Source organism: Apus apus, chromosome 1 (genome assembly GCF_020740795.1).
Source record: "Apus apus isolate bApuApu2 chromosome 1, bApuApu2.pri.cur, whole genome shotgun sequence".
In the NCBI taxonomy this organism is placed as follows: Eukaryota; Metazoa; Chordata; class Aves; order Apodiformes; family Apodidae; genus Apus; species Apus apus.
The window spans coordinates 94,337,473-94,348,017 of record NC_067282.1 but is presented as its reverse complement, the minus strand read 5'-3'; the positions used below and the strand labels follow the sequence as shown (position 1 = coordinate 94,348,017).

Genomic DNA, 10,545 nt, shown 5'->3' with positions numbered 1-10,545 from the left:
TTGGAAATTATTAAAATTACTTCAGGGATGTCTTAGCATACTGGGATTTTTGTGTAGATTATTTTACAGGTGGCTTAACTACTTCCCCCAGAGGCAGGTGTCCCATCTACATTGTGGAGTATGAGATGCTTATGGACACCCCCATACTGAACTGACAGGCAGCTTCAGTGCTGAGGTGAAGGTCCCATCTGCAGGGATGAGAAAGGTGCTCTGGGCATTCATGCTCTGCTGGCTTTGCCAGCAAGCATTCCAAATACTGAGCAGTCCAGTTACCTGTTCTCTCAGTATCTGGTTTAACGTCCAATTTTTTTGCAGATTTTGGTGTAAGACTGAGAACTGGGAACCCACGCTCAGCTGTGGTTTCTACTGGGGATCTTCTCCCTTGCCTCTGTTGGCCCTCCACCCCCAGTCCCTGTGTATCTTATGAAACCGGAAGGAAACTTTTCAAAGTTTGCACAGACACCAAAGCAATGGGGCCATAAAATCATCTGCAAAAACATTGATAAGAACAGGGCATGGATTCCTACTGATGGTCTCGATGCAAAATCCTTGTCTTATAACAACGCCAAGAAGAAGACAATGCCTCTGTTGCCTGGGTTTTGAAATAGCATTAAGTGAGTTGGGGTGGCAGTGGGGCATACACAGGCCAGGGCTGCCTGCTTGGGAACCAGACTGGAACAAGCTTTGTGGAGACGCCCTGAACACACAAACACATACACAAGCGCAATGGGGATGAAAGAGAAGAAAAGTCTTTGGCTAAACCTTCTAATCTATAGGAAATGATTTGAAGACAAAAACAGAACCGAAAAAAAGTTGCCAAGCTCTCAGATGTAACATTTACTTAGAAAAACAAGACTGGTATGCAGAACATGGTGCCTTTTAAGAAAGTTAATCTTCACCGCTTACAACAATACAGAATTTTTGGTAACCACTGCATTACCAATCTTCCAGTATAAAATGGCATCGGTACAGGTTCATGTGTCATTTATTAGTCTTTTTAATTCACTGCAGTCTCTCAGAAAAGCCTTCAGGTGTGTCCAATGGTGTAATGGGGACTAACATGTGCGGGACTAGTACAGCTACAAAAATCAGAAGTGACGGGAGTATTCAAACACAAAATGTTGCAATCTGCATTACTGTTTGAAGCATCGACTCGCAGACCCACCATAAGAAAGGAACAGGACTCCGGCGCAGCAAATTTCTGTGGGATGAAACTTGTTTTGAAATAATCATGTTTCTTCTGAGTGACATCATTAAATCCTAATTTTCTTTAGGAAAAAAATGATTCTGTTATTAGCTACTTCATGTAATTACCAGTAAAATCTGCTTTGGCTTCCAGTACCTCGGCTTCTTCTGAGTGTTTAGATCACTTGTGCCTTTATTCAGGCTTCTACCAGTTTCATCCTCTCGGCAGTGCTTGTTAGCAAGTTGACTTTGGATGTTGTATCTTGAGTTTTTTCCACTTGTCTAGCCACGTGAACAATGCCTGTAGCAGTATGAGGTACTGTGTGGTACAGGCAGATGGAGCACACACAGTCTTACTGCAAGCCCTGGATGGGACTGGCATTCACGGCACCACGCAATTACCTTGATGAATCAAACCATCAATGCTTGCTGCTTTCCCAATCTAGAAGAAAGTGGCAAAAATACATATTCATGCAGCTCTTTCAAGACATGTTTTACTGTACAGTCAGATGCCAAATGCTAATATTTCTTAACGGCACAAGCTGAGCCCCTGTATTTCAGCTTTAGTACACAGGACAACGCTTTCCTTCCGAGCAGATCTCTGATTTTCTACTTTGGACCACTGTAGTGTATTACAGAGTGATAGTAACATGCCTGTGGCTTTCCCTTCTTGTTAAAAGTATAAAAGGTTAGGTTCCAGAGAACAGCAGTGCAAATCCCAGGATGTCAGACTAACACTGGCCGCTGACAGCATCTGCTGCATTGAAGGAAATCTGCGTGGGGCTCATCTGCTGCAGCTGAGGCATCCTTGCTTCCAGTGGCTTGTCGCTTGCCGACTGCATCGTCTGGTTCCTCTTCCGCAGCATCTGTCCAATCCCCATCATGGGGAATCTGCCTCTGCTTTTAACACAGTTAGGGCTGCCCAAGGGGTTATTGGAAACCAGCTGAGTAGGGGACACTGCTTCTTCTTTTGTCGGATATGCTTTTTCTTCATATGTGAAAGAGACTTGGGTGGGATGGATGGGGGATGTACTCCCTGGCTGGAAAAGCGGGGACAGTGTCCTTTCACTTGAGCTTTTGTAAGGGAAATTCATTGGAGAGCCTAAAATCCTGTACTGATGAGAGGGGGAAACCTGGTCTATTTGGTCCTCTCTGTCGACTGACTCGAAGGAGTGCACGATATTCAGGATGAGAGGAGAGTCCTTTGCCCGGCCCCCGATCTGGGCTGGCTCCTGCTGTGGGGACTCCTGCCTCTTGAGGAGCCGAGGGGTTCTGGGGGGCGGCTGCTGGACTTCGAGGTACTCCAGGGAGCTGGAAGTGACACAGCCTGTCTTGGTTGCCAGGGGTTCGTGGAAAGGGCTTACCCCAACGCTGGAGTCTGCAAAGCAATCAGAAAAGGAACCAGAAGAGCCAATTGCATTTAGTAATAGCACTGTCTTCTTTGCCTTACGGCAGACAGCGTCCAACATCACCTTTAACAAATTTTAGAAGAGTGTGACAAATGCATTAGCTAAAACAAATGGTCTCAGGGATATACTCAGAACCTAATTCCCTGGCTCTCATTTGATACTTACATTGTTGTTTCATGGGTAATTTATCTGCCACTTTCCTCAAAGGCAGGAAGAGCATTTAAACTGAGTAAGACAAGGACATGAAATGGAAAACCACAGATGTCTTCAGCTGTTTGTATTAATTATATCCTCTAAGGCCGTGTTTGAGAAATCTCACATTTCTCCTTTCTTAGCACAGCTTTGCAGGGTTTTAACTGGGTCTGGGTACTGTATTCATTGACATACCTAGAGATGCAAGGGACAACAGTGAGGTAATCCCTAATGTGTTCCTTTGCATTTTGGAAAATAATCTGTTCTTGGTTTCACACGTGTAAATATGGAGTAGCTGCACCATCCAGATTCAGGCTGTTCCAATTGGAACAGATTTGCTGCATCAACTTCAGTGAGAATCTTCCTCCAGCAAGGACTGAATATAAATGGAACAATCTTTGCAGGATTTGGCCCCATAAAACAAAACAGCTTGTGGAGAAGATCTGCTCAGTTTCTACAGGATGCCACCATTACTGGCACTCTCCTCAGGGTCAGGGATTTCTTCTCATGCTGTCCCTTAGTCCCCTCTTAGCAAAACACATTCCTCAGTAGGAAGAAGCTTGTCTACCAGCTTTGGTTTGTCAGTGATCTGGGGTGGGTGTTGATGCTTTCGAAGTGCCAGTGTGAAGTGCAGATGATTTTGTATAAGCACATATAAATAGGGAAAGAAAGCTTTTTTTAAAACGCTGTGGGAATTCTATCAAATAAAAAGGGAAGTACAAGTGAGCACTCATGACTGCTGAACATCATCATGGCTTCCTTAGGATGCTTCATTCAGTGTTTTACTACATTATCCAGTCCTCCTTCCCATACCAAATCCAGAGCAGACAGCGAATGCAAGCCCATGACTATGTACTAACAAACACACCCCACACAAGACACAGCAGTTAATACAGCGTGTGCTCCTTGCACGCACATGCACACAAGGACAAACCACTGGTGTTTCTCCCACTGACCTTTCTCCGAACCTCCAGCCTTGGTGACTTTCCGGTCCTTCAGCAGAGCCTTGGTGTTCTGTATCTGTGAGATAAGACAGGAAGAAGGCTGTCTATATGAAACTGGACTTTTCTCTGTTTTCTTTGGGAGCTGACGGTGAAGACTTTCCCCTTTCTTTTCTTGTTCTTTGAGTTTTTTGTCCTTCAAGTTGTAAAACAAACAAGAACAATTTGGTTTACTTAAGGGAAGTTTAAATGAACCCCAGACTTATAAGCACATCACTTACCAAAGCCGAATTAGAAACTGTCCACTTATAAGGAACTTACCCTGGCTACTCAGAATAACTAAATCTTCCATGTCTCGTTTTTCTCTGATCTGTTTGACATGATTTCATTACTCCCATCTGCTCTGACATTCACAAAGCATGAAAGTCGGTTTTGGAAAACTAAAGGACAAGGAAAGCTTTCTCTTCAGAGGCCATTTGTCCTAGAAGACCTCCTTGGAGCAAGTAGATACAGGTTTCTGCTCCTCCATACTTGAAATTTGTCTCAACTATTTAAGCACCAAAAAAAAGGTCTTTGATTTCTCTTTATTGCATTTTCTCTCACATTTGAAAAGGTGAGCTGCAAAGCTTTAAACAAGTTTAAACTCTTTGAGACAGTTATCTTCTGTCCAAACAAGATCCAGAGGAATATGGGCCTTGATTTTACAACATCTCTGCAATTGCACAAGACATTGGGGTGTGGGGAAGAATTACTGACCCAACCCTTCACTGAACCCTAACTCCTTTTCATGACAGGGAAGGCAGCTGAAGGTGGGATTGCAAGCACATATATCCTAAAAGACTGGTTTGACCTCCAGTGATGACAAGAGGAAAAACAGAACCAGGGAGTGGGATTCTGAAGAGGAATCACATTTTCAAAGTGCTGTTCTACAGTTGAAATTAACTGTATCATTTTTTCAACATGAATCACTAGATTTTGCAAGCTGCATAACACTCTCTGCCTGCTACTGATTTCAGGGAGAGCCAGAAGTCTTATTCACTTCTAAAAATCAGGTATCAAATTTGTGGCCCATATTTTTCTATCCCTCCAAGACGTCAAGAATCTCTCACCTTTCTGGAACAAACCTGTATGGTCTGGTTTTAGATACCTTTCCAAAAGAAGTGGGGCTTTTGTTTTGGTTGCTTTGGGTTTGTTTCTTCAGAAGGGCATCTACGTGACTTCCTTTGCTTGGCTGTAATTCTCATATAAGCAATGTGTTTTGCTGTGTCTTACTGAAAAGTCACTGTAACTACAAGGTGTTTTTTTTTTAATGCAAAAAAGTTCCTTCACCCAATTATGTGCTGAGGCCTGTAGATTTTCTGATAATTATGCACTGACAAAGGGCTGGCTCTTGTGATGATTTGCCTTTGAAAGTTCATTGACATGAATTCTATTACAACGCTGAAATGCAAAGTAACTTGCATACATGTGAGAAAGGAAAAGAAAAGCACAAAAGACAAGTTGGGTTCTCTCGGGCCACTAAACAGCTCTGGAAACATACTAAGACACCTAAGAGGAAAATGACAGCACCCGTTTTGATGATTCCCAGCTCTGACAGAGTTCAGCCCCCTGCACAGACAGTGTCTGGGCATCATTGGGCTCATTAACCTTTGAATTTTCCAAAGTTACTGAGTGGGAAAGAAGAGCTTCAGTGAATCATGAGCTGGGGTTTTTACTGTTTTTTTACAGAAGAGGTTAGGTGACTTGGGAGAATGAGAACCAGAGAACCTCTGTGAGGTCCTCACTGCCTTTACCTCAGTATCAGTTTTGCACACGTGTTTTTGGTCCCTAGTCTTCTCTCCATCCATCCATTATCTCCTCCACCTTACTTCCCTTTAGCTAGCTAAAGCTGGCTAATCCTTCCAGAAACAAACCTACACATTCTGGAGCTATCATCACTTTGTTTATGTAATAGTTCTTCATTCACCCTGTGTCTTTCCCCTTGCCTTTAGAGGCTGCAAACACCTCCGGCATAGAGCATTTATTCCTCCCCTGCCTGTGCTGTGCTTGGAACAACACAACATCTGATCAGTCCCAGGCACTATCTTGGCAAGCACAGTCACTATTGATGACAATGAAGTAATAACAACAGTAATAAGAACAGCAATAATAGTAACAATGCAGTGTGAGTAACACCCTGTAACAATAGAGTCAGTGGGAGCTGTACAGTTAATTTTGAGCCCACCAGACTGTTTTTCCTCTCAAGACACTGAAACTCTGCTGCCAAGTTCAGCAAAGACTGGGGCCCACCAACTATCTTTTTCTAAAGGTATGAGTGAGGATGAGCCTAAGTGGTGACTATACTAAGCCTAAAGGAGCTGATCAAGATTGTTAGTGCCTTTCCACTATTTTGGAAAGGTGAGGAAAGAATTTGCATGTGAATTGCAGCAGCATCTGTGAGAATGCAGGAAGTTTCAATGTTGCAATATTTTTAGCCTAATGGTGCAAGAACCAAGCTGCAGCTTCTCACCACTGCTCTGAGGCACCTGTCAAGTGCCCCTGGCTTTGCCTTCACAGTGCTGTAATGTTTTACAAGCAGCAGTAACACAGTCATACCATATAGTTACAGCAACCAAGAAAATATACGTCCAGTGTTAGCAATGAATTACTTTGCCCTGGATTAACGCTGCACATAGTCTTGCAAGTATTTTTAAAGTTTATTAAGATTGCTTCTCTTACATGGCGGTCCTTGGAGGGGAAACGACCAAAATCCTAAACTCCCAAGGTGCTGCATACTATTATATTTTAAAATGAAAGGAAGATTTCCTTCAGGGGAGTTAAAAAGTTCACTCTTCACTGTACCGTGCACAGCCACGTAATGTCGCACAATGCAGGAGTTGTACCGGTACATTATACTTGAATTGGTTTGGCATGACATCATCCTCTGCTATTTCCTGTCCTGACCTCGACCCGAAAACCTCCTCTCAGTCCCAGCAATGGATTAGGGAGGAAGATAAAGGGTATTTGCCTTGGCCACGTCTAAAATAGTGATAAGACAATGACACAAGTTCTTAAAAAATTGCAAATTCCCTGAGTCTGAGCCCACTGGCTACCCTGCAGGAGGCAAGTATCCCCAGTGCTGGTCCCCTAGATTCACTGCAGGGATGACCACTCATCACCTAAGGCCTCTCCATAAAAAAAGAAGAGATGGAGAGAGAGAGAGACTGCTGTCTTCCTCCCTCTTCCCTGTGCTGCCCACCCACCCTGAGCACTAAAATGAAATCAGCCTGACAAACAGCCTGGTTACTCAGCACCCACAGCAGCATCCAGCACCCTCAGCACTGGTGTACTAATCCCACCACCCCAAGTTAACAAACCTTGTGGAGAAGAGGAGCTGGGCATGGCCACTGCCCATGCACCCTGCTGCCTGCCCCAGCAACAGGCAGTGCTGCTGGCAGGCAGCTGGATATCCCCCCAGGGGTGAAGTCCTTTATTTCACATCTCTGAAGTGAGGTGGAAGAAATACCATCAGCTGCTGAAGCAGAAGCTGACCAGCTCCCTCCCTGCTATTCCCATGGCAACGCACAGCTACGCTCTCTGTGCAGTGTCTGCCTAGGTACCAGTGCTTCCCAGTTTCCCTCTGGAAATGGGAGGTGATAAGGGGACTCTATCTGCAGCTCAGGAATCTGCCCAAGATTATGAAATCCCCATCCAGGAGTCTCAGTAGTTCTCACTGATCCCAGCAGCACAAGCTAGACACTACAAAGGCTGTGTTATCATACACATGCAGGCATTTTAGGAGAGGTGTCTGCCATGGTTACAAGCAGCAGCAGCAGCACCCCAGGGTCAGTGTCTACCCACGTGTGCTGCTGTAATTGTCCTGACACAGCAAGTGTAACACACTTACTTACTTGTGCAAATACAGCTAAAGCGATATAAACATGCTTTATATTCAGCCATGCCCCTGTAGAATTAGAATATACCATATTATTATCATGGTGTCTGCACTGTGATTGCATCAAGGTAACTATTTCAAGAAAGAAATTACACCCTCTCATCCTCCTCTGGGACTAACTCCTACTGCAGGAGAGGCTTTGGAGGGAGCCTTTATCCTTGGCATCATACAGTGGTGCTACTCTTAGATTTTCAATTATCCTTACAGAAGTCAAACACCAGTTCTCTTTAGGGGTGCAGGGGATTTCAGGACCACCACCAAACCAGACCTCACATTTCTCTCTTGGCCTCATGCAACAGCTTGAAATAAACTGTCTAAGGGCATTTTGAAATATTATACTCATTGAGTCTACCCACTGCTGATGATACATTTTAGGTAAGGTGGCTTTTGATTTATATAAGAAAAGAATGATAAATACTTTGCCCTGGTATTTCCATCTTGCTTACAGTTCAGCTTGTCCTGAAAGCAAGCCTTGAAAATAAACAAAACCAGCCATGATACAAATCTGTACCTGCAGTAAGAGCATCAATCCAGCACTGAAGAGTGGCTTTTGAATTAGGTATACTCTTCAGGAATACTGTTTTGTGTTGGTAGGTAACACTTGGACAGCTCATATTACTCTTGTAGTTTTAGTGCTTGGCAAAGAATCAGCCAGAGAAGTAAAAACCAGCCATAAGAAAACTCCTGTTATCTGATATGCATTCTTCTAATACAAACTACCTTCTCTATTTGCAGTCAAAAAGACAGGAGACTAGCAGAGTAAAAGGTAACCTGGTTAAATGTTTCTCTGGCCATGATATGATATCAAGTCCCTCATGATACAGTGGGCTAGTTCTGTATCACTTCCTCTAAGAAGCAGAGTTTTCTGCTAATATGGTTTCACCATTTCTAGTACCCAGGACACCAGGAATGCCACGTGATGAGGGAGGGACGCCCTCGCTGTCACTAAGCTCTCTGCCCTACATCACCAAGGTCTTGAGACAACACAGTTATGGGTCTTTGTACAACACCAGCAACTTGCAACCCAGAATGAAACAAGGAGTGCCCTGAAGAAGTTTGTATTATTTTGCTAAACAGAGCATTTAAAACTTTTATTTTCTTTATAAAAGCTTTACACTTCTACCCTAGGGGGTTGTTTTTTGTTCCTTCAAAAATAAATTGAGGGAATTATTTGCCCTGCACAGGCAAGACCACAGGTCTTTTTTTTTCTCCACAGGTCCAGAAGCCAATAGCCTTAATCACAATTGCCAGGGAACCTCAAGTTCAGTCTGCTTTCAAAGTGGCTTAACGAGCTTTCATGAACTTTACCTCATAGGAGTCTTTATTTGTCTTGTATTTTTCTATCTGGTATAGTTGGGTTTTGTGGCAAATATTGTCCTGGCCTTCAGATTTCTGTGGAGAGAAAAGCACAAAAAAGTAAAATATTTAAGATAACTAGAGAAAACTAACATTCAATTACTGCTTCATGAACCACATCCACTCTTGGCATTCACTGGAGACACATCAACTTACAGAGATGGTGCACTAAGGTCCATTACATTTTAAATATCATTGATGGCATCATCATTAAAAGAAGCTTGCTGAAAGAACTGAGAAAAGAAAAAAAACTAAGAAGCTGTTGTCAGATCAGAAGGCCACTGGGCATAGTTTTGCCAAGACTCAGACACATTAGAAAGAAAACTCCCTACAAGCCACCCTTCTTCCCATGCAGTCATGTAGAAGCCTACAGACCCACAACTAGTTAGGACTCCTCCCCAGACCCACAGGCAGCCATGTGGAGGGGCCCAGGGAAGAGAGGATGCACCTTGTCTTTGTGTGCTGTGCTCAGTCTAGCACTCGAGCAAGTACCTCACAAAACATGGCTGGGCAGCTCAGCTCCCCTGGATGTGCAAGGAAGGGTGACATGTGGCAGCAGACTCCTGCCCCAGAGAAAGCTGCTGTGCAAACCTGGACACAGGGTTTCTGACCCCCAAGCCATACTCAGGAGCCAGGAAGGTCAGCAGGAGACCAGGAGATATCATATTAATGTTATTTCTCATGTGAAACTTTCAGCTATGTTTTCACTTTATAACTAAATAACATTTTAATAGCTCTTAAGCTTCCTCTTGATTTCCTGAATCAAATTACATTGTGTTATTGATATTTCAAGCAGCAGAATTATCTCAACATATGCACACAGTATGCCACAAGTCACAAGTAAGGTTCTGTATGGCAACTCTTTGCTTTCTATATGGTGACTGCCTAGACAGTAGGGCTCTCTTATGGAATCAGGGACTTGTCAGACATAAAGCTGTCAGCAATTATCTCTGCAACCTGGTGAATACTTACCTGAAATACTGTTACTAGTTTGTGAGGAATACTTCCCCTTCACGGTTACTGCTACAAGATGAGTAAGCAGCACTTACCCTAAGGCTTGCCAAGTAGCGCTCCAGCTTCTTATTAAGAAGAAAGTAGATGGCAAGGGTGTGACTTGCCCTGTTCGAGAGCACAGTGTTGATGACATCACTGTTCTTGTAGCCAAGCTTCTCAGTCATATGGAGCAGCACACTTTGGCTGAGGTCCTCAAGGTGAATTCTGCAGAGAGAGAGAGGCAGAGCATGTCCTTCATACTGTCCAGTCATGGGGGACATGGCAGAGCGTAAAGAAGAGGCTTGAAAGGCTCAGCAGAGTGGGAATGATTAGCTCTCTCCTCCTGTGAGCAGGCATGAAAAGAGCAGGGTATTAGGGAACCACAGGCACCATGGGAAGTCATAACAGCTGAATGAACAGCACTTCTCCCCACCATGTCCTATTCTGATGAGAAAGAGCATGGTGATACTCAGGATACTGCTGTTTGCTACTCTTACTCTGACCAGTGAAGACTGTCAAGATCATCCTGCTGGTT

At 43.8% G+C, this 10,545-nt stretch overlaps 1 protein-coding gene across 3 annotated transcripts in view; it reads right to left on the bottom strand.

The window, feature by feature from the left end:
* Positions 1–813: 813 nt before the first annotated feature.
* HUNK (hormonally up-regulated Neu-associated kinase) overlaps positions 814–10,545 on the bottom strand; it is a 57,125-nt gene continuing 47,393 nt past the window's right edge. For 2 of the 3 annotated variants that reach the window (XM_051607965.1, XM_051607967.1), the window contains exons 7-10: positions 10,067–10,235; positions 8,970–9,053; positions 3,743–3,923; positions 814–2,563 (exon numbers count right to left, since the gene is read on the bottom strand). In XM_051607965.1, coding sequence (XP_051463925.1) covers positions 1,917–2,563; positions 3,743–3,923; positions 8,970–9,053; positions 10,067–10,235 — 1,081 coding nt within the window. In that variant the 3' untranslated portion in view covers positions 814–1,916. The remainder of the gene's footprint in view (positions 2,564–3,742; positions 3,924–8,969; positions 9,054–10,066; positions 10,236–10,545) is intronic. The other variant, XM_051607966.1, reaches the window with a different exon arrangement.